The sequence below is a fragment of the Rhinolophus sinicus genome, chromosome 8, assembly GCF_057876585.1.
Source record: "Rhinolophus sinicus isolate RSI-liver-muscle chromosome 8, RSI-T2T, whole genome shotgun sequence".
In the NCBI taxonomy this organism is placed as follows: domain Eukaryota; kingdom Metazoa; phylum Chordata; class Mammalia; order Chiroptera; family Rhinolophidae; genus Rhinolophus; species Rhinolophus sinicus.
In genome coordinates, this window is record NC_142508.1 from 42,806,627 (window position 1) to 42,830,027 (window position 23,401).

At 52.6% G+C, this 23,401-nt stretch overlaps 1 protein-coding gene across 1 annotated transcript; it reads right to left on the bottom strand.

Moving 5' to 3' along the window:
• Positions 1-376: 376 nt before the first annotated feature.
• Positions 377-14,480, bottom strand: LOC109435715 (cell adhesion molecule CEACAM6-like). Its single transcript, XM_088800150.1, is given in 9 exon segments — positions 377-2,747; positions 2,976-3,017; positions 3,425-3,456; positions 3,785-3,837; positions 4,827-4,947; positions 8,681-8,932; positions 9,337-9,615; positions 13,047-13,409; positions 14,289-14,480. Coding segments are annotated over 9 exon segments (1,293 nt in total). The 5' UTR covers positions 14,374-14,480; the 3' UTR covers positions 377-2,681.
• Between the last annotated feature and the right edge of the window lie 8,921 nt (positions 14,481-23,401).

The following is a 23,401-nucleotide window of genomic DNA, read 5'->3' on the forward strand; positions in this document are numbered from 1 at the left end:
CTCTGCTGTGAGAGATGGGCAGGGGACAAAGGTCTCTGGCACCGAGAAGCTAGGAGAGTAGCCCAGGGTGTCAGCCCAGCCCTGCTGCCTGGGGGTGGGGTGGGGAAGGTTGACTCGGCTGGGGCTTAGGGAGCAGGACGCTGTGCTTGGGTGCTCCAGGCTGGGTAATGCAGATGTTTCCAAGGTCAGGCACCCAGGGTCAGAAGTCAATCATGAAACATCCCCTCCGTGTTGTAGGCAAGTCAATGGCCTCAGGGGCAGGGAGATTTCCTGAGAGGCCGGAGCAGGCTCAGCCTCCCAGAGGTCTCTCTGGGTGCAGCAATAGGCCATGTGGGGAGTGTAATGGATGTGCCAACAACTAATGTCCAGACACGTGTAATGGGTTCACGATTTATAAATTAGAACAGAATCGGGTTACACTTATAGTAACATTCTCCCTCACCGTGTCATTCTCAAGTAGAATAGAAATGAGAGTCCTTTCCAGCAGTCCTTTCTCTGGCAGGAGCATCGCAGAGACACTGTCCGTGGTGCTGACGACCACCAGCTGTCCAAGGGCTTGTGAGCTGCGATCTTTAAGCTTCGAGTCATGTCTGCTTTCTTTTCATTCCTAACAACTGACAATCACTAACAAGGAGGAGGTGGAGAGGGCTTCTGGGAATGTGGACCAGCGTCTGTCTCCATTGCTCAGGGGCATGAGGGTGTTTTGGCTGTCACTGCAGGAACTGACTCCACAGTCAGCATGACCAATTCCAGGCTGCCCACGTGCAGTTTGTAGTGGAGGAAGATGATGAACACGGTCTTGAAAGGTATTCATCAGAACAAGGGCCCCTCAAAGATGTCCACATCCTCATCCCCAGAGTCTGTGTATCTGTCGACTGCCAAAGGAAACTTACAGGTTCAATTAAGGATCATGTGATTGGGAGATTATAGTGGCTTGTCTGGGTGGCTCCTTTATAATCATAAATGTCATTTCCTTATAAGTCAAAGAGAGATGTAGGAGAGGCAGAGCCAGAGAATAAAATGTGATAATGGAAGCAGAGCACAGAGAGACTTCAAGATGCTTTGCTGCTGGCTTTGAAGATGGAGGAAGGGGCCACAAGCCAGGAGTGCAGGTGGCCTCTAAACTCTTGAAAAGGCAAAGACACAACTCTCCCCTGGAACCTCCAGAAAGAACCAGCCATATTGACACCTTGATTTGTGTTGTCTGACTCTGCTAAATTAGTGGTAATTTGCTACAGCCGCAGTAGGAAACTAAAGAGAGGATTCCCCTTGTCTAATCCAACCTGTGTGCAGCGGGGTTAGGAATAAGTTAGAGCTAAATTGTGACATGAGACTTTGTAGGTTTTTTACCCAGCTCTCATCTCATTGACAAACAACACTTGGGCTATGGCAGAATATCCTTGTGAACTGTGGGCTCTGAACCGACGTGGGAGTAGCACCCATCCTGGGGCTCTCAGGGAAGGACTGGCCCAGGTGTGTGGAGGGGGCTTCAGGAGAGGCACGTGTGGGAGAAGGTCCATGGACCAGGTGGAGGAGGAGATACTTTGTCCTCTTGCCATGAGAGCCTGGGAGAGAGTTAGGTGGGATGGGGGGAGCCCTCTACCTCTGACTAGGATGCTCATTTGTGGGGAGGAGGCCTGTTTCAATGAGATCCATGTCAGGGAGAACAATAGAAACTGATGGAAAGTGGAGGGCTGGAGGTCATGACAGTGCCAGGGAAGGCCTTGCTCAGGGCATGAATTCTGGGTCCTCCCCACCGGGATTACTATGACAGTCTCTATCTGTGTACCCCAGAGGTAAAAATGTCCTGAGGGCTGGTCTTTGGAACACAGTAGAAACCCCTGGACAGGGCTCAGAACCCTGGATCCTGGATTTGGGGACAAGCAAGTTGATCTGTAGGGGCACATGTCAGGGCCACGAGGACCTGGGTGAGGAGGGCCAAAGGGTACAGGACACTGGGGGACTGGGAAAGGGCCCCACCCAGAATGCGCGGCCTGCCCATGGCTGTGGGCAATGACCCCAAAGAAGATTCCTTGCACATCTTTGTGTGGACAAGAGATGACCCCCTATTCTGTGCTCGAGACCCAGTGCACGTATGTAAAGGGGCAAACCCTGGGAAGTGTCCATAGCCTGGTTCCTAGGGCAGTGTAAGGATAGCTGAGTACTCTCTTGGCTGGGTCACAGCTCCTATCTCTGCCTTTCCTTTCAGCACGGTGCTCCCATCTCCACACCCTTCCTCCTCTTCTCTCACAGAGAACAGAGATGGGGCTTGGGGTAACTTAGAGATAATGTTTTCCCTGCGTAACTCTGGAGAGAAAGGACCCAGCATGTCAGGTGAATTTCTGCTGAAAGTTCCCATTTGCAGAAAAAGAACAAATAAGGGGAAGGTCCTTTTTATTCAGATCATTCGGGTTGTGCACAGTGGGTCACAAGCCTGATCATTTTTTTCTGGAGCCCCCAGGGTGATGAAACACTTGATCTGGTTCATTTAGGGCTCCGGGTGGCCTTGTTGGGGTCTTCAGTAATCAGGAGAGTCCCCAACCTCGGGCCCAGGTCCCTGAATATCCTCAGGGGTCAGATCTGGTTCTGTGGCTCAGGCTCCAGCTCTTGACCCCATTCAGGGCCTGAGATCTCAGCTGGGCCCCTCCTCAAGGTCCTGAAGAAGCAGGTCTCAGAGGAAACTAAGAAGCCACTTCTGCTTTACGGTCAATCCGGCAGTAAATATTGGTGTTGGGGTGTAGTAAGTCCTGTAAGAGAAGAGGCCTCTGAGCCCTGTAACCCTCTCGGAACTTCTGCAGTGTCTCCCAGGCCATGGGGGCCTGACTGTGCTGGGGTATCTGTCCCTTAGCCCCTCCCTCTCTCACCACCGGATTTCCCTTTTGCGCTGCTATTTCCTGAACCGGGAAGCACAACCAGGGTCAGGCTGTGGGCAGCTCTTGGGCCTGCGAGACAGAATGTTCATCGTCCACACTCACCTCATAGATGGGAACGACTGTCCTGGGGCCGGGTAGGGGGGCCTGTGCAGGGCAGGGGGGAGATCAGGTGTCAGCGGTCAGGGAGGGAGGAGGATCATTTCTCCACAGGAGAAGTGCCTCCCAAGCAGCCATCTCCACAGCTGTAGCTCTGTACCCCAATCCGGTCCATGCTGTGCCCCCCTCACCCTTGTTAGCTTGGAACCCCTGACTAATGCTCCCAACACCCACTCTGCTCCTGGCTGGACTCCAGGGTTCACTTAAGGCCGACCAAGGGGATCAGGGCAGACTCAGGACAGGGTGGGGTGGTCCTGCTCCTGAAGCAGGGCCTCCTCCTGGCCAGGGCGGGGCTCCCCTTGTCTTGTGCTGTGCTGTGGGATTGAATAGTCCTCCTGCCCTGAATCTGTGCAGCCAGGACACTAGGTGAAGGGACGGGGAGGGGATGGGCTTACCGGGGAGGTGGAGGTGCTGGAGAGACCATGGCCTGGGAACGGAGACTGGAGTTAGCATCCAGGGTGTGAGGAACCTTGGGTATCCTCCCAGGAAGGGTCAGGGTCCTCAGCTCCCAGAGAAACAGGGGAGAGGGAGCATCTCTTGGAGAGAGACCCTCTGGCATTTTAGGGTTCAGTGAGGGTGAATGATGACTCATGACATAGCCCCACAGGTCAGGGATGACTGGCAAGTTGGAGCCCCCTGTGCTGAGTCATTGATAAGAACCTCCCTTGAAGGCCCTGGGAGGTGACAGGCAGGAATGGACACTGTGGGGCAGGCCCAGGGGCTCCCGACTGATCCCAGGCTGAACAGACACTCACCAGGGGTGGATGCTGGGGGCCAATGCTCTCCGGGGTCGTGCAGGCCACTGGCCCTAGGAAAGGTCAGGCTTATTTGTGAGGGGTGCAGGGAGAGGTCACAGCTTTGGTGTCAGAACAGTGGACAAGGAGGGTCTCCTTTCCAAGCAGGTCGTGGAGACCTCCGCTCTCCACCAATGCTGTTTAGGAGGGGGAAGGGCCCAGGCAAATGGAACTGAGGAAAGACCTTAAGAAGCCACATCTGACCTGGGCTCAGAGGGGAAGGACTCACAGGCAGGTGGGGGTCCTAGAGGAAGTTGCCAAAGTAGGGACTGAGGACCCAGGAAAGGAATCAAACAGTGAGAGTCTGACTGAGCGGAAGGGTCAAGGCCTCAGTGGGAAAGCAGGGCCGGCTGTGTGTGCAGGACACTGGGGAGCCCCATACATGTTGTATCCGGATGAATGCGGTGTCCCTGCTGTGACCAGACCTGCCCCTCAGGCCACTAGTGCTGAAAAGTGACAGTGGCCTGCCTTCTGTCTCCATCAGCCTGGACAAGAGGCATAAAGGACACCCTAGAACCTGCCATCCTGGCTGGGCCCAGTTTCTTCTCTCACACATGAGGGGCACCAAACCAGCCACATGCGGGCATTTAACGCCACCGGCCTGTCCAGGCTCTTCCACTCTCTGCTGTGTGATCTTGGCCAGGACAACCCTCAGATCCGGAGGCAGCAGGTCCCTCTCACAGGGGTGAGGGGACTTCGATAAACAACAGGAGGTGTCAGTTTACTAAGCACTTGCTACCTGCCTCTAGGTTCGTGGGCTGAACCAAGGCGATCCTGAGGGGACGGTTCCTTAATTGTGCCTAATTGATAGATGAAGAAACTGTTGAGCAAACCACCCAGGTCAGGTGAGGGAGGAGCTGGATGGAGTGAGAGGAGAACATCCATGGGCAAGTCGGGAGGCTGTGGAGAGCCAGCCCAGGAACTGAGGATAGGGTCTCCACCTTCCTGGACTGAAGTCAGCCAGGGTTGGGACAGGATTAGGGTGGAGGAAATGCCATCGTACCTTCTAGTCCTCCTGAGGAACAGGAAACACCCCAGGGCGGCCGCCAGCACCACCCCGACCAGGACCCCAATCACGATGCCAGCAACATTCTGCTGAGAGCTGCCGGTGCTGGTTTTTTCTGCTGAAAGGACAATGGAAAGGGGGGAGGGGTGAAGGCCCAAGTCTATTCAGGGGTAACTATGAGGGGATTTACAGGGGGGAGGGCCTGGTAAGGGAGAAGAAACTGTCACCAAGTCTGTGCGGTTTGTGAGTGTTGTCATCAGGGAGAAGAAACTGTCACCAAGTCTGTGCGGTTTGTGAGTGTTGTCATCAGGGAGAAGAAACTGTCACCAAGTCTGTGCGGTTTGTGAGTGTTGTCATCATACCGTCCTCCCAAATCCCCACTACCGGTGGTTGCATCATTTTCTGTTTCTCACACTTGAAACATTGTATTTGTTCTAATTCTGCACATTCTCCTACATGTACCAGTCCCACCTTCTGTTCATTTTCCTCTTAACTCCTTTTTCCTTCTCACATAATGTCTCTCCCCCGTGTTTCTTCTTTTCCTTCGTTATCAACAGTCTTAGAGGGCAGGCCCTTACCTGTCAACTCAAAGCTGATTAGTAATAAAAATGTTATTTGACTCTTTTCAGTGGTCTGACTATGTTCAGTGGTCTACTATACCAGACAGGGCGGGAAATACCTTCTGTTCATGTCATCTGATCCTTCCCTCCCCACGAGGGATGGGGTGTCATCCCCACTGTGCACAAACAGAATCTGGAACATGAAGTACCTGATGAGTCACTGGAGGTCACACAACTGGTAAGTGATCAACAATATTTTCACCAAGTTCCGCTTGACTTTACAGCTAATAACGTTCATAAAAATACTACTTGATAGCATTGACTGAGCCCTGACTTTGCATGACCCTAAGGGCTTTAATCTCATTAGCCTCCTAATAAACACCCTCACAATAGCCCTAATATCTTGCTGTTCTATTCCAGTTTACAGATGAGGAAACTGAGGCTCAGGTGGTTGAGTGTCTTGCCCGAGGTCAGCGAGCTGGTGCACATTAGGACCAAGACAATAATGAGATTAGTCTTACTCTGGGGTTCTTACCCCTGCTGATCTCCAGGCTCAGACGGAGGTTTCCACCTCCTCAAGGCTTGCATCCACCTCGCAGCTCCTGCCCATGAAATGTACATGTGTGAGGAAGTGGGAGAGGTCACTCACTGGTCACATCCAGGTTGATCTGGGCACTTTTGCTGGAACTGACAGGATTGGAGATTATCATAGTGATATCAGTATGATAATCTCCAGTGTCCCCACTCCTGACAGGGTCTATCTATGGTGAGGGTGCTGCTGTCCTGGGACAGCTTCATCTTCTCCATGAGCTGCAGACTCTGGTCACTGAAGAACCACTGGATGAAGATGCCAGTGTCATTTGAGGCATGTCAGGACCACAGCGTCCTTATGCTCTGTGACTGTGGCTTTGCTGGCTAGGAGGGTGGGCTCTCTCACAGGCTCTGTGGACAAAGGAGGTGACTGACTGAGGGTGGGGCTGGGGCCACGCTGCTTCCTCAGACATCTCAGCCGCTCGCAGTCCATTGTGAGCTCTGTAAAGGTCACCAGAGGATGGCCCTGACCTCTGCAGACGTACGAGTATCATTGTTCAGGTGACAATCTGTAAGGAGAGGGCTGCGCCTCCTCCCTGACCCCAGATCACCTCAATGTGACCCCTGACCTGTCCTCCTGGACATCTCTGTACCATCAGCACCGGAAACCGCTTCTCAGCTCACGTGTCCAGCATCCTCATCCTCAGGTGGAATTTTTCTCTCATGAACTTTTACTGATCCTTTCCTGGAACTTTCTTTGGCTTAAAAAACAATCAGGTCCTGCTCCTCATATAAACTTCCGTATAAGTTGGGGAAGGCAGACTTGCCAACTCTATTCATCTCTGGAGCCAAGGGAACTTTACAGAAAATGGGAGGGCGTTTACCTCTTGTTAAATAATTTGTTAGGCAATAAAGATGGCAGAACCCAGTCTCCATGACTTTAGACCTGGAGAGGTTCCATCTAAAGGATTTCTCAATCTGAATCCTGGTCTGTGGATTGAATGTCCCTGTGAAGGAAATAATTTATTAGGGAATGAGGACAGTTTTGCCCAGTCCTTGTAACCTTAGGAATGGAAGAGTTTCCAATGTAAAGGGTTCGCTCTCTGACTTTTACTTCTTAATCTGTGGATTGAATATCATGAGGAAGGAAATCTTTAGATTAGTGGTAACCGATTTAACAAAATACTGGCACTCTTAGGAACAGAAGGAAACTACTGAAACAAATAAAGGCCTTATATGAAAGCTAGCCTCAAACTTAACTGTGAGACACTGAGAGTTTTCCTCTAAGACCAGGAAGAAGACACGGATGCCACTTTCACCGCCTCCGTTCACCACAGTCCACAAGTCCACACCAGAGCAAACAGACAAGGGAAACGAAATAGAATGCATCCACATTGGAAAGGAAGGGCTACAATTATGTCTGTTCACAGATGGCATACACTTCTATGTAGAAAATCCTAAAGATTCCATATACACACACAAAAAGAACTGTTAGAATAAACAAATTCAGCAGAGTTGCAGGATTCAAAATCAATACACAAAATCAGTTGTGTTTCTACACGTTAACAACGAATGATGAGAAAAGGGAAGTAAGAAAACAGTTCCATTTATAACAACATATAAAATAAATGATTTAGGAATAAACTTAGCCAATGATGCAATAGACTTGTATACAGAAAACTATAAAACATTGCTGAAAGAATTTAAAGAAAACAGACAAATGGAAAGATGTCCATGCTCATGGATCTGAAGACTTAATATTGTTAAGATGATGATACTACTCAATAAGACCCACAGATGCAATGCAATCCCCATCAAAATCCCAATGAAATATTTTTCAGAAGTTAAAATTTCCAAAACTCATATGGAATCTCAAGTTATGAGTTTTGGAACCCAAATACCCAAAATAATCTTGAAAAGGAACAAAGTTAGAGGACTCTTACTTTCTGATTTCAAACTGACTATAAAACTGCAGTAACCAAGAGTGTGGGTTTGATATAACGACACACATACAGACCAACGGATAGAATAGAAACCCCAGAAATAAACCTTAGCCTACCTATATGGTCAAACAATTTTTGATAAGGTTGCCAAGATCATTCAATGGGGAAAAACTCTAGTAAAAAAATGGTAATGGGAAACTGGATATCCACATGCAAAAGAATGAAGGTGGTCCCTTCCCTTACACCATGTACAAAAATGAACTGAAAATGGATAAAAAATCTACACAGAAGAGTCAAACTATAAATGTGGTAGAAGAAAACAGAGAAAACCTTCCTGAAATTAGATTTGCCAATGATTTCTTAGATGTGGCACCAAAATCACAGACAACAGCAAAAATAGATAAATTGGATTACATTAAAATGGAAAACTGCATCAGAGGACAAAATGAGGAGTGATGGCAGCTCACAGATTGGGAGTAAATATTTGTAAATCATATCTGCAATTCAACAACCAAAAGGAACTTGACCTTGAGGACCCTTCTTCCTTCCCCAGCTGCAGAGCTCCCTCCATTACATGGGGCTTTCTGGGACTGAGAGAAAACCCTCCTCACATTCCAGGCTGGAGCCACATCTGCCATGAGAAATCAGACAGCAAGAGAAGGGAAGGTCTGCAGATATGTAGTGGGAGGGTTCAGGGACAGATTTGAGATTTACCTGTAATACTAGCAAATGGGAAATAACTTCTTCCAGATTCTTTTCTGCAAAACAGACACACTTCCACCCCAGAGCTGGTTCCAATGGTCTAGGGAGAACTTACCAGAGACTGTGATAATTATGACTGTGGTCCCATTGAGGCGAGTGACCGAATTATGGACAATGCAGGTATAGGATCCACTGTCATTTGCAGTGATGTTGGGGATAGTGACCTGTGTGGATTGCTCGGGCCTCCCATTGATAAGCCAAGAATACTGTGCGGGTGGGTTAGAGGCTGCGTGGCAGGAGAGGCTGAGGTTTGCCCCAGAATGGTAATGGGTGTCTGAGGGGGAAATGGTGGGGGAATCCGGGCCATCTGGAGCAAACAGAACAAAGCCACCTGTGATGTAATCAGAGGAAAGGGGACACTCCTTGTCTGTATAAAGGCCATACTGTCCTTCTGAGCTGCATCAACCTAGTTTCAAAAAGTCCCAACCATAACTCCCTGCGTTCACTGAGCCTGAGTCTGAGACATTAACCAGTTTCCCCCACGAGGTTATTGACCCCGAGCCTTTCAAGACAGGAGCAGCCCGTCCCCTCCTAGTCTCAGCTCAAAGCTGGGCATGCCCGGATTTGCCTGGGCGAGGGAGTGATGGCTAGTATGGGTGTCCAGGGTTAGGGTCCACGTACTTGGACCTGAGAGGGATGGATGTAGCCTGGCCTCTCGCAGTGTGGATTAGGGCGGGCAGCCTGGGCCAGGTAGGAACAGAAGTTACTCACAGAGAACATTCAGGTAGAATGGGTCACTGCGGCTGGCACTCACTGGGTTCCGGATTTCACACTCATAGGGTCCTGCGTCATTCCTTGTGACATTGAGTAACGTGAGGGTCCTATTGTCCTGGGACAGCTCTAGCCTGGTACTGTTCTGGACGCTCTGACTGTTGATCAACCACAGGTAGGTGACATCCTGAATCTCAGGTTCACATGTGAACACTACAGGGTCCTTGTGCTCCACAGGGTCCGAGTTGTTGGTTGTGACAGTGGGTTTGAGTAACTCCGCTGTGCAGATAACAGAGAGAAATTGCCCTGTGTGGTAACTTTGATTCCTCGAAAGGCATCTTCAATCACAGTTGGCACCTCTCACCTCTCAGCCAACCTGAGTCCTTCAAAGAATAAGGCAGGTCTGTGTATCACAAGACAAATGCATGAGGCTCTGAGTGTTCAGAGAACATAAGGCCGCCAGCTCTACATTTGGGAGAAAGCACAGACTTGCTCAAGTGTCAATTAAGTATCAGGGTTTTATCACGGAAAGACATAGGACTGCGAGTCAGAGACCACCTGGCTCCTGTCCTGGTTCTTCACTGACCAGCTGACTGCCTGGCCTGGGGACTGGGCGTTTGAGCAGAAATGACACATGGGAAGACCAGGAGCAAGCCCAGAGGTCAGTTCAGTACTCAGATGGCAAAGCCACAAGGTGGGGCAGTTTGTTCAGGTGACTCACATGGAATAGTGACCCCATTAAAGGGAGAGCATATTCAAGACTAGAAATGATCAGAGAAGAGTGAGGGGACGGCGGGAGCTGGCTGGCTTTGGCAGGACCATGCTCTCAGCCCTTGGTCTTTGATGTCTCTTCTCCCACTGCTGAGGGCAGTGGGGACCATGTCGATTCTCCCTGAAATCCTCCTAGACAATAGCAAATACAGAAGGGGTGACTTGTGGAAAGTGGGGGAGCACGGACTTGTTGAAAAAATCTGACCCTCGTGGACCATTTGTAGACAGTTATGACACAGAAATTTGAGAAGTTAAATTGTAAAAGAATATGTGAAAATCATTATCAATGCCCCGAAGATAAGACAAGTTTCTAGAGGAATCTCTGTCCAGCACTGAAGTTCGTAGACCAGGTTCTGCAGTCCAACCAGGTCACATTGTGAAGAAAGGAAGATGCTACAGTGGGTTTGAAATCAGTGCCTCCCCGGGGAGAGAGAGAATGTGAGTCCTGTTAAGAGACAGAAGTGATCAGAAGGGAAATCTAGGTTTCTCTGTTGTATAAAGAGAGAAATGAGCCCAAATTAGAAGAAACAATATGCGTTACGTTAGCAAATTTAGGAAGAAGGTCCCTGTCACCAATTTCTATGGACGATCAGGTGAATGGGGAGGAGCCCCCACACGGGCACGTGGCACGCGTGCTTCCCTTTCTCTCTAACCCAGGAAACAGCTAGATCTTGAGCCAATTCATCAAACTGGACAGCATCTAAGTGAAAGGACAGTGGCCTGTGGATCTCACTGTCTGCGAGGATCCCACCCTGTGGTAAAGGCGTCAGCACAAGGACACACGTGTGTGAAATAGGCAATACGCCATCAGATGGCACAGGCCCCACCTTGGGAAGGTCTCGGGAACCACCGGGAGGAACGGGAGCCTCACACCAGGAGGAGGATGTGTCACGAGTCGGGTGAAGTGAGCCCGAGAGCTTTTGGGGACAGACCTGTGCTCTGCCTTTGACTCCCTGGTTGAGTCATGTAGACAGCAGATCAAGGGGTCACAGTCCCTGTCATGTAGTCTGTTCCTCTCGTTGGCATCAGGGAGGGAAGGAGCCCTGGACGGGGACACCACGGAAGCTCGTGCTCCTGGTGACCGGGGAAACTGGCTCATGATGGAGCCAGGGGCTGCTGCTCCGACTCATTTCTGTGTCCTTTCCTATTGCCCAGGAGGGTGGGCCTGGCCACAGGTGCTAGTGGGAGAATCCTGGGAGGCTTCGAGGTGGAGGAAGCAGAGCAGAGCAGGGCAGCGTGGCTAGAATGAAGGAGGAGGCAGGCGAGGGACAGGGAAGGAGCAGAGAGCCAGAACAGTGGGGAACACAGGTGACTTTAGAGTCCCCAGGGACCAGGAGCCCATGGCTGGTCCAGAGAAGGAAAACCCTCCCACGGCAAGCAGCCCCACCGTCACCATGAGACTTGGCTCCTGGGGGGGCTTTGGGGGCAGGTGGTCAGAGGGGTGGAACGTGGGTCCCAGCCCCTGGAGGGACAGGGAACAGGTGTGGCCAAAACCTCCTAGGACTCTGCATCCAGGTTCCAGAATCTGTAGAGATTATGAATCACTCATTCATTCATTCATTCATTCACTCACCATAATTCCTTCCTCCTGCATCAAAAGCAATTGGGTGTTTGTTACATGTTGGTCCCTGAGCTTGTTGCAGGAGTGGAGTGGGGAGTGAGAAGCAAAGTCCTTTCCTTTATACTCCAGTGGGAGTGACACCAACACATCAGGAAACAACTGCTTTCAAGGCCAGTGCAGGGAGCGGGGCCTCGGCCACCTGAGGGGGAGGCCTGGGCGTCCCAGCACTGACCGTGGTGGTTACTGCAGGTGATTTGGTTCTAGAGTAAAACCAGATTAATTTTCCATTTGCTTTCACTCCCCAGACCAGAATGTCTCCCTCTGAACAGGGGACGCCTAAGAAGAAAGGACCTGAACCAACAGCTGGTTTCAGGGTCTATATTTGCATAATAGGCCCCGGGTGGAGGAGAGGACAGGGCTGTGACTGCAGACAGATGTTAGCATGACTCTGATTGGCCAGTCATGGTCTGTGTCCCCCTGTCACTCAGTTTCCCCTGAATGAAACAGGATAAATGGTAAATGGCTTGCCATGTTGCCTGTGAATCTTAACTCTTTCACAATTACCTGACCTAAAGCTTGGAATAGAAGTGCTGCCCAAGGTAACAGTGTCTGTTATTATTTAATCCACGAGACAGGGCTCCCTGGTTCTATCCTTGGTGGACGAGGAGCTGCCAGGAGCATCTCCTCTCCGCTGTCCCTCCCTGGGGACGCTGACCTTGCTCTGGGGTCTCCTAAGTCCCCCAGGGCAGTCGGCTAATGGCTGATGACCTTGTCTGTCTCTGCTCTCCACAGAGTCTCAGGTGAAGGACCAGGCCCCGCCCCTGCCCAGATGTGGCTCCTGGGGCTGAGCCCTGGCTGGTGACCAGCTCCGGAACCTGGGGGCTCAGGCACCTGGGAAATCATTGCTCCCGGTCAGCCCTGCCCAGGAGGCCAAACCCAATCTGGGACACAATCCCCAGTGTCCCTGGCGTCAGCAGTCCTGGGACAGGGGACAGGGGAGGGGCTGCCTAGGCTGAGCTTCTTCAGGAGGATCCCAGGGGGCCACTCAGTCCAGGCCCTGACAAGCTCTGCAGGGTCTTTCTCGGGGTCATGGTCATGGGAGGAGCCCAGGGGCTGCACTGAGACTGGTCTCCCTCTGCTGAGTTGCTCCCATCAGACTGGTCCTTCTTTCTGGGGTGAATCTGCAGGGGCTGGAATCCAGGAAGAGAACTCTGATCTTGTGAAGTTTGTCTCCACTGTGTGTGTCCTGCACTAAATACTGAAGCCCCAACATGGGATGTAATGCAGGAGTTGGGGGCAGAGTCCAGGCTGTCAGTCTGTGTGTGTGAAGTAGAATTTACCCCACCCGACACCCAGAGGTCAGAGAGGAATTACTCACGGTATACACGGAGCTGTCCAGTTACTGATTTACCCTGCAACACTGAATTTAGGGCTCATAGGGTGTAGTATCCTGTGTCCTCCTCGGTGACCTTCTGGACCAGCAGGGATCCATTGGGGTATATTGTCTCTCTGCCGCTGTATGCTGGCCCAGTGGCATTGCTCTGAGAGCCTAAGTTATAGGATGCAATTTGACGTTTGCGGTCCAGTGTTTGCCCTTTGAACCAGGCATAGCCTATAAGATCATCAGTCTGATTGTGGACAAGGAAAAGCACATCATTCCCTTCCGTAGTATTGGACGACGGCATCAATTCAAGAGCGAGTTGGGCCGTGGTGGGCGGGCTCCACAAGGTTAAGAGTGAGACTAGGAGGAAAGGGAGAAGTTGATCAATATTTGGATGTATGTGTTGGGCTGGAAAGATGAGGCCCTGGGTCCTGAGCAGATCTCTTCATCTCTCAGCCTGTGGGGTGTGTGTGTGTGTGTGTGTGTGTGTCCCATGGTCAAGGTCAGCAGCATGGCCACCACTACTCCAGCACCTCTGAACCTGTTATTTCCTCTGTTTGAAATACTCTTCCCCAGGTGTCTGCCCGGCTCACCCCCTCACTGCCCTCAGACCCCTGCTGATACTCAGGGGCATCCTGGGGAGACACTTGCCCTGACCACCTCCTCTAATGTCCTTCCATCTTCACTTTCTGACCTTTCCTTTCTCTGTTCCCTTCATGGCATTGTGGGTACCTGACATCACATCTAGATCTTTCCTGTCTGTCTCCTCCCCATGGAATGTGAGCTCCATGCAGGCAGGGGCTTGTCTGGTCTTGTACCCTCAGTGCCTGGAACAGGCTGCAAATACCCCTGGCTGAATGAATGGGTGTTCCCAGGGCCCTCCTCCTCCTGCTGTGTATTTGCCCATTTCTGAGGTTGGGGGTAAGGACAATATTTATATTCACTGGTTAAGCTTTTTCTGGTGTCACTCTGACATAAATTGCTATTATTATCATGTTTTTAGAAATTGCTGCTCAGAGATTAATTACTTGTAATGCTGTAATTGAGGTTTTCCTGCCCCTTACCACTTCCAGATCCTGAGATTTTCCTGTTACTGACCCACCCTCCCCCCATCCTACTCTGCTCCAGTGTCCTCTCCCCTCAAGTCCAAACAGAAGCCCTTCGACTCCTCTCAGAGCTCTGTGTCACCCAGGAGACCCCAGCCACTCCCTGTCTCCCATCCTGGGTGTCCCCTCTCACCGGCCAGCAGGAACCCCTGCCAGCGGACACGCCCTCTGTGGGCAGTGGCTGAGGGGTGTTCCATGGTGTCTGCTGTCTTTTCCATCCCTCCCTCTATGAGAAGAGTTTGGGCTCCAGAGATGCTCACAGGAACCGCTATCTCGACGTGTGGGATCTGCTGCCTGGCTGCCCAGTGTGTTGAGCCTCCTCCCAGGGCAGGAGCCTTTTCTGGTCACATGGGCTGGGGGCGGGGACTCTGCCCCCAACCCTCTCTCTCCCTTCCTTCCCCATTACCTTCCGTATACATTTCTGTTCCCTGTAACTGCAGAGGACTCTGCCATCTTCAGCTATGAGTCCTCGCCCTACACTCACACAGACACTCACACAAACACACAGCCTGTTTGGACAAGCACAGCCTGGGCTGTCCATGTCCAGGCCGTCTGTTACCTTGGGTGCACAGTAGCCTCCCTCACAGCCCTTTTCCATCCCCATCTGGCTTTTCCCTTCAGAGCAGGAGCCTGGGCGACACGTCAGAAACTGTTGTTACAGGGAAGTTACCCACACTGTGCATCACATCACTTGTGAAACTTTATAAAGATTCTGATGCCCAGCTTAACTGGATGCCAGCCAGACTGAGACCCCATGATGTGGGGCTGGGGCAGCCCCCTTCTGGGCATAGGGAAGGTCTGCAGATCCTGTTAAAAATCAGACTCTGGGGGGCGGCCAGTAGCTCAGTTGGTTAGAGCGCGTGCTCTTAACAAGGTTGCCGGTTCGATCCCCGCATGGGCCACTGTGAGCTGCGCCCTCCACAACTAGATTGAAACAACTACTTGACTTGGAGCTGATGGGTCCTGGGAAAACACACTTAAAATAAATAAAAGTTTAAAAAACAACAACAACAAAAAAGAAAATCAGGCTCTGATTCCGAGGTGTGTGGTGGACAGTCTGCCTCTAACAAGCTCTCAGGAAACACTAATTCCACTGGCTTGTGGGGCACATTTTCTGTACCAAGGCTGATGGGGACCCCTGTCCCCTATGAGGACAACTCACCCACCCACCCCAGTGTTGGCCTCTTGTCACGCAGGGCGGCCTGCGGGGTCTCTGGTCCCGCTCCCCACATAAGAATGCAGGACATGGTGAGGCCAAAAAGGAACACCCATGGTGTCATAGGTAGGGGAGTCATACCACTATAGTCTCACTGGAGGCTGGATTCACACGTGTGACCTGCTGTCCACTTTTCTGCCAATCAACTGACGACTTTCCTCGACTCGACTCCCCAACGCAGCCGCGGCTGTTATATTAGTGGCCAATGGCTCAAGGGTTACAGCTGACGGCCAACTAGCCACAGCTGACGGCCATCTACTACCCAAGCCAGCACCTTTCCATGTGAGGCTGAGAGACTGGAAACTGCTCTCTGGGGCTCTGTTCCCACACTCCACCCCTACAGGGTCTTGCCTCACAATCTACACAACAAGCATCTTCTGCGAGGGTCCCTGTGCCATATTAGCCTACTGACACTTACGGATGAAAAGAAACGGTAGTCTTAGGAACCAACAATGGCAAATCCCTTCCATCTGGGAGGATACACACTAGCTTTTTGTCCTGGAAAAGGAGGGTCCCTGCCACTGACACCTTTCCCGGTTTGTGGTACCAGACCTTTACGGCAGGGCTTAGGGTCCCTTGCATAGTTTCAACATGTAACAGAACAGGGGACCCCATAATAGGCCATAGTGAGAGCACATAGGTTCCCCGCAAAATCATCCCGTATACTACAGTCACTTGCGGTGGCCACTCAGCCACCACCCCTGGCATCACTTGCAAATCGTGAGTCAAACCAGCCCCCCATGGGGCTATCAGTCCCAACCATCGACAGTGGGGGCTTTTGACCTGCCCGGGCCAAGTCCATTGCTGTCGTTCCCCTGCTTTCAAGCATGTGGGTGCTGGCAGCAAAATGTTTCCATTTCTGCCATAGCCTGGCTTTAACAGAGTCTCACTGGTGGTAACTTGTAATTGAATGGGAGCGGCCGTTCGATGTAGCAGAGCTTCTACTGGTGCGGCCCTTCCTTCTGTGGTCTCTCAGGAATCTCAAGACGTCCCATAGAAGCGAGGCCCAGTCATGCATCGTGGGAGGGTGTTTTGACACCCAGAGATCTTGCTTCAAAAGGCCATTATAGTGTTCAATCATGCCAGCTGCTTGTGGGTTATACGGAGCATGAAACAACCATTGCATGTCCATCCTGGCAGCCCAGCACTGCACTTCTTGCCCGGTAAAATGGGTACCCCTGTCACTTTCAATGACTTGGGGGTGACCATAGAGGGTGCACAGCCGTGTAAGAGCGACGACTGTATGCCGCTGATCCGCAGCCGGACACAGCCAAGCAAACATCAACCCCGTAGCAGTGTCCACTGCTGTAAATGCGTATATCGCATTGTGGGCCTTAGGCAGGGGTCCAATGTAATCCACTTGCCAGCGAGTGAAGGACATCCTCCCTCACGTAGTCTGCTGTATCTCTCAGGGGAGCCTCCGCCATTGGGGGCTGTCCTGGGCACAGACGGCACAGTCATAGCAGGCACCTGCTATCTCCTGCCATTTCAAAGCGAGACCCCAGCGTCTGCTCACCTGCCACATGGTTCGGCTTCCAGCGTGCTGCAATTTCCTATGCAGCCAGTGGGCCACATCAGTGGCAGGGCCCGTTCTAACCATTGGACCCGTGCTAGGGCATCTGCTTCATCATTACCTGGGGACACTAAGGGGGAGTGACCTGTGACATGCATTAGGGTCACCTCCTTTCTCTGCCCTAGGTCCCAGAGGTCCTGCCACATGGCTTGACCCCACAGTGGATGGTGTCCTACCAACCAGTTTTGGTGTTTCCACGTAGGGAGCCACAACGTTAGGCCCCGGAACACCGCCCAGCTGTCTGTACAAATAACTAGGGGCCCAGGATCATGGCTGATTACCATCCACACAGCCCGTAATTCAGCCCACTGGCTACTCTGGCCCGTCCCAGTATCAAACCAAATGGTGTCTGTTTTGGGCTGCACACTAATAGCCGTCCAAACAGCTGCAGCCCCTCGGCTAGAACCATCGGTAAACCAGGCATCCTCAGGTACTGGGGCCTGTCCTTCTTGTAGGGCGAGGGCTCCAAGTCCTCCCGCATAGGCAGAGCACTTGGCTCAGCCTGGGCTACAAGCTCCACAGGCCCCAGGACCTGTTGTAGCTCTGTGCTCAAAGGGCTTGAACTAAGGGTACTACGTTGCTCCAAGTAGGCACCCCACTTGGCGAGGGTGGTGGTCTGTGCCATCCCTGTTTTGGGTTCCTGGGTCCACATACAGACCCACACCTGGATGGGATAGGTTGTTTGAACCAACACGCGTGCTGTTCCTGTGATGGCTTCTGTAGCCACTAGGGCTGCATACACAGCAGCCAGCTGTTTCTCTATTAGAGAGTAGTGAACCTCCGCTCCTTTCCATAATTGGGACCAAAATCCCACTGGCAACCGGGGACGCTCCTGCCGTTGCCAGAGGCCCCATCCGTACCCCTCTTGGGTTACATGAACATCAAGTTCAAATGGGTGGCGGGGGTCCACTACTTGCAGAGCCTGTGCCTGCTGCACTGCCCGTTTCGTGGCAATGAAGTCTTGCTCTATAGCCTCTGTCCAATCCCATGAGGCCCCCCTTTCTATCATATTGTACAAGGGCCTTGCCATTTGTGCTAAATGGGGTATAAACATCCGCCAATATCCTAGCAGACACAAATACATCTGCAGTTGGGAGACCTTGGTCGGCCGGGGAAAGGCTTGTATCTTATCAATAATCGCCTCAGGTATGACCTTTGTATTACCTGACCACACAACACCCAAAAACTTGACGGATAAGCCAGGCCCTTGGACCTTTTCCTCATTTACCGCCCAGCCACGTGACTTCAGGTGGCGGAGAAGAGAGGGAGCTGCTTGCTCTAAATCAGAAAGAGAATCAGATGTTAATAAAATATCATCGACATAATGAAACAAGGCCACAGAGGACGGGCGATCCCACTGTGCCAAGTCCTGGGCCACAAGCCCGTGGCAGATAGTGGGGCTGTGCAAGTATCCTTGCGGAAGGACTTGAAAAGTCCACTGCCGCCCGTCCCAAGTAAAAGCAAACTGCTCTTGACACTCGGGTGCAAAGTCAATGGAGAAAATAGCATTGGCCAAGTCCACTACATAGTGATATGTCCCCAGGCTGACAGTCAGACGATCCATCAAATCGTGAATTGAAGGCACTGAAGTGTGCAAGGGTGGTGTCACCTTATTTAACTCCCTGTAGTCCACAGTCATTCGCCAGGTTCCATCTGGCTTCTTGACAGACCATACTGGGGAGTTAAAGGGACTGTGCATTGGCCTCACAATATGTGCCTTCTCCAATTCCAATATTGTACGACCAATCTCCTCCTGCCCTCCTGGCAGGTGGTACTGTCGCACTGTAACCACGCGCTGGGGCTGTGGCAACACTTGAGGGTGGTGAGCATGCCCACGTGTCACCGCTTTCACCACCCGGATCCAGAGACGGAACTCTCCTACTGATGTCTGTAAGCTGAGGCCATGTAGCACGTCCACCCCTAGAATATACTCCGGAACTGTGGAGACATACACCTTGTAGGTTCAGGGGGGAAGCCTTCCTATACCCCGTGGTAAGGAAACAGCTTTCACAGTCACAGTCTTTCTCCCGTAGCCATCAATGCAGATTGCTGGTCCGGGGAACAGTTCTGGGTTCCCATAAACAAGACTGCAGCCTGAGCCAGTATCAACTAGGGCCAAAACCCTCTGCACATTAGAAGGAGACCAATGTATGGACAGTTCCACATGGGGTCTCCAGTCCCCGTTCATCCCCTCTGACCAGGTACCTTGGCCCCACCCCTAATCAAGCTAAAAGGAGTCGGCCTCAAGCGGCTGCATGAAGTCCTGGAGGGACACGGGTTGCACTTTCCCAGACTCCTCCTTTATGTTTCCCTGGAATTGCTGATCTGGACGCAACTGTTTCCAAAGTTCCAGCAGGAGTGCATTGGGTTGTCGGTCTATTTTCTTCCAATCAACCCCTGCTGCCACGAGATCACGCCACCACATATGTGCACGTGTTACTCTCTGAGGCCCGTGACCTCGCCCCTTTACTTTTGATTTGGGCTTCCAGGTCTCAACTGCGTGGACCTCCTGTCTTAACTTTCTTCACCTCCGGCTTTCAACATTCCTTAGGATGGCCATGGCAGTTGTAACTTCATGGATCCGTCACCCCACATAGGGTGTAAGAATAGCAACCAAGGATCCAAAAGCACTCGCAGGTGCAGTGTCCAAAACCAGATCTCTCATGCTGGCAGTAAAAAGCTCGTCATCTGGGCCCTGCATGTTGAGGTTAAAAATAGCATGTCTCATACCCATTTCACGGATGATTTGAGTAAGTTCCGTATCTGACTGCCATTGACTCACAGTGTCTGGCAGCTCGCCAGCCTGTCCCCATACTGTGCGTACCGCAGCAGTGAGCCACTCTATTAGAGAGTGGTTGCCCTGGTCGTGGGCCAACCTATGGCAGCTCTGTAACCTTTGTCGCAGGGACGGATGCACTGTCACGAAGGCTAGCTTTTCCATCTCACCTGGGGAGCAGAGAATGTTGTCTGCTCCCTCATCCCATAAATGTAGTAGCCAAGACGAGACTGGCTCTCCAGGGCACTGTAGGTACCACCTCCCCAGCTCCTGCAACTCAGCGGGAGTGTAAGGGGTGTAGGTGTGAACTCAGTCACAGCTGGGTTGCCGGCAGCAACACCCCTGGGGCCCAAAGGTTGCTCGCGGTTTACCCTTTGCTTCAAGATTGGCCGGGCTTGGGGATTGGGAGCTACATTGTCTTCACTCGCTTCCTCCACCTCTGCCTCAGAGTCTCCACCTTGGGGCCCCTGTTCTAACAGGCGGACCCGGGCTTCCAGCGCTTCCAACCGGGACACCTGGTTCGGCACCCGGGCCACTTCATTAAGCGCATTTTCCGTGTTGAGACTCAAGGCCGTGAGGAACATCCAGCCCACGCGGCCGGCTATAGCCTTCTCCTCCTCCGGCAACCGCTCAGCCAGAGCCTGCAGGGCCCTCTCCACGCTCGCCGGAGAGCTGTCCATGTCCTCCCACCCCTCCTTGGGGGTCCAACTCCTGAGAACAGTGGCCACCGAGCACCACACACGGTGTGGGGGCCACACATCCTCCTGCCCAGAGTCAGACGCTATTCCTACCTGGTCGGAATCTTGCTCACCGTTCCAGGTGTCTGAGTGGGTGGAGGCCTCGGTGTAAGATGTCCACAACCCTCAGAGCCTAAGGCCACAGCAGATCACCAAAAGGAAGGCAACGCCGTCCATGGCCAAGAGGGAGGTGTGCGAGCTGGAGGCTCGAGTCTCCCAGGCAGACCGCGCTTCCCGTTCCCGGTGTCGCTCCTCATGGGCCTCCCGAAGCTGAGCTCTCACACGCACAAACCGCTCTGCCATGCTTCAGTAGGTTTTGGCCGGCACCGTACCCTGCTTACGAAACTGAGCTTTTATACATGTAAACTGCTCCAGTATATTCCGGAGAGTTTCAGCTGACACCATACCCTGCTCGCTGCGCCACGTGTCACGCGGGGTGGCCTGCGGGGTCTCTGCTCCTGCTCCCCACATAAGAACACAGGACATGGTGAGGCCAAAAAGGAACACCCATGGAGCCATAGGTAGGGGAGTCATACCATTATAGTCTCACTGGAGGCTGGGTTCACACGACGTGTGACTTGCTGTCCGCTTTTCTGCCAACCTACTGACGACTCCTCGACTCTCCTCCGTAGTCGCGGAAGTTATATTAGTGGCCAATGGCTCAAGGGTTCCAGCTGACAGCCATCTACTACCTGAGCCAGCACCTTTCCATGTGAGGCCAAGAGCCTGGAAACTGCTCTTTGGGGCTCTGTCCCCACACCTCTGTTGTGTCCTGGTCTTGGATCTGTCAGCACCACACAAAGAGCCCAAGGGGCCCCCGAACCTGGTGACTATTTCCATTTGTGACACAGAAACCCAGCTGGGCACAGGGTCTTCCCCGTGTTTTCAAAGCTCTGGGAAGGTTGGATTTCCTCCCAGCAGGAAGGTCACAGGGATGACTCTGGGGGTGAGAAAGGGGTGAGCTGCATGATGACTGATGAGGGGACCCACCTTCTATATCCTGGTGTCACCAGCCCGGCCTCTGCTTCCTGGGTCAGAGACCCAGGATCAGGTGTCTCAGAAGGACCTGCAGTTCCCATATGTGACGGGGAAGCTGTCCTGTGTGTCCTGGGAAGAGAGGACAGCGGTGGGTGGTCGGGTGCCTGCGGGCTCCCTGGGCCTTGGGGGAAGGTTCCAGGGAGACCCTCCTCTCCATGTCTGTAGTCTGAGCTGTGACTCAGAGGCTGTCCACGTGCCCCCTGACCGTTGGGCCAGGCTCTGTACTCTGCCTGGGGACTTTCCTGTGTTCACCCCGCCTTCCTCATGGGTGGTGCCAGGCAGGGGGTAGGGAGCAGCACAGGGACCCCAGACAGAGCAGGTGCTTCTAGGCCCCTAGAAGGACAGGGTGGGACAGAGCAGGCACATGGGAGGGGCCCAGAAAGGTCTGTGGGGTGGAAATCAGTCTCCTTTTCTACCACCTTATCCAAAGCCAGGTTCCTGTGTTAATTTCCCATGTGTTGTCTGTATGTCTCAATGCCGCCCCCTGGAGGGCACGAGGAGACCTGCGGTCAATGTCAGGGGCTGCGCCAGGGATGCTGACCAGGCTCCACACGGTGTGAGCTGACCCTGAGCCCTGGGCAGAGGTGGGCTCTGACCTCCAGGCTGAGGGGCCAGTTAGCTCTGACCCTGTCACTGTGGGTTCCAGGCCTCCTGACTGTATCCCAGTGCTGGGTGAGTCTGGGGAGAGGGCAGACATTGTCCCGAGGATTCCTGATCCAGTGTTATTAGAACTGTCCCCCCAGGGAAATGTACTGCTTCAGGAGGAGCTCTGTGTTCCCAAGGTTTCAAAGGAAGAGCCCAGAAAGGGATCTTTTGGGGCTTTCAGGGGAGGGCACTGGCCAGAGGGGTTGATCCCCGGAATGGCTAATATGTTCTTCATCACACACGGGAGTGTTGCACCCAAGTCATCTGTGTCCCTGTCTGTCATCTGCTCTAGGCCTCCCCTCAGGGCCCAGGAGCTGGAGCAGCTCCACGTGGAGACTCAGTCAGGGACGCCATGGGTTCCTCTATAGGGGAGAGGAGGCCTCTGTGGGACCCTTAATCCCTCTGGGATGAAAGCAACCCTAGATCCTGGAATCTCCTGTCCGTTTCTCTATGGGAAATTACCCTCACTCCCCAGGATGACTTGGGTTGGTGATATGTCTTCATGGACCACAGGTGGGTGCCCCACAGACCAGGGACCCTGGGGATGGGGAGTTGCCCCTTGATCCCTTTGAGGTCAAGGTGGGCTCCCTTCTTCCCTGGTGGTGACTCCACCTGGGGTTGAGAATCCAGAGTTTGTGCCAGGTCAGATCTCTGTGAGAAGAGGAAGGACACAGGCTGCCGCTCCCCACCCCCAAGAGGATACATCACTCACAAAATAGACATGAGGAGGGCTGTGATTTTCTGGGAACTAATTGAGGTCCAACCCGTCACTGTTAGGAGGTCCCTGTCCTCCCTCCTGACTCTATGACGGGTAAAGATCCACACTTGCTGGCCTCCTCTCATGCTGACTCCAGGGCCCCTCTGAGCAAGGAACATGCTCTAACTTCTTGGTGTCATTGGGTAGGGGTGGAGTGAGGGCGGTAACATGCATCTTTTTATTTAATGCATGTTTAGTAAGCATCTCTTAGGGGTGAGGGCAGACAAAGCTGGATATCTGGTCTTTTTTCAGTCTCATTTTTCCAGACTTCGTGGCTGGAGGGAGGTTTCTGTTCAGAGTCCCACACTGGGCACAAGAAAGGGACCTCCCCATCCATCATCAAGGTTAATCACCGATGCTCGGGCCCTGGCTCTGCCTCCTGCTCTCACTAAGGGTTCCTGGTCAACCTCCCACTCCCTCCTTGCCCTGACAGGATTCCTCAGCAAGACCTCCCTGGCACAGGATCTGGGTACTCAAGGTGCCCAGGGACCAAACTGTGGGCAT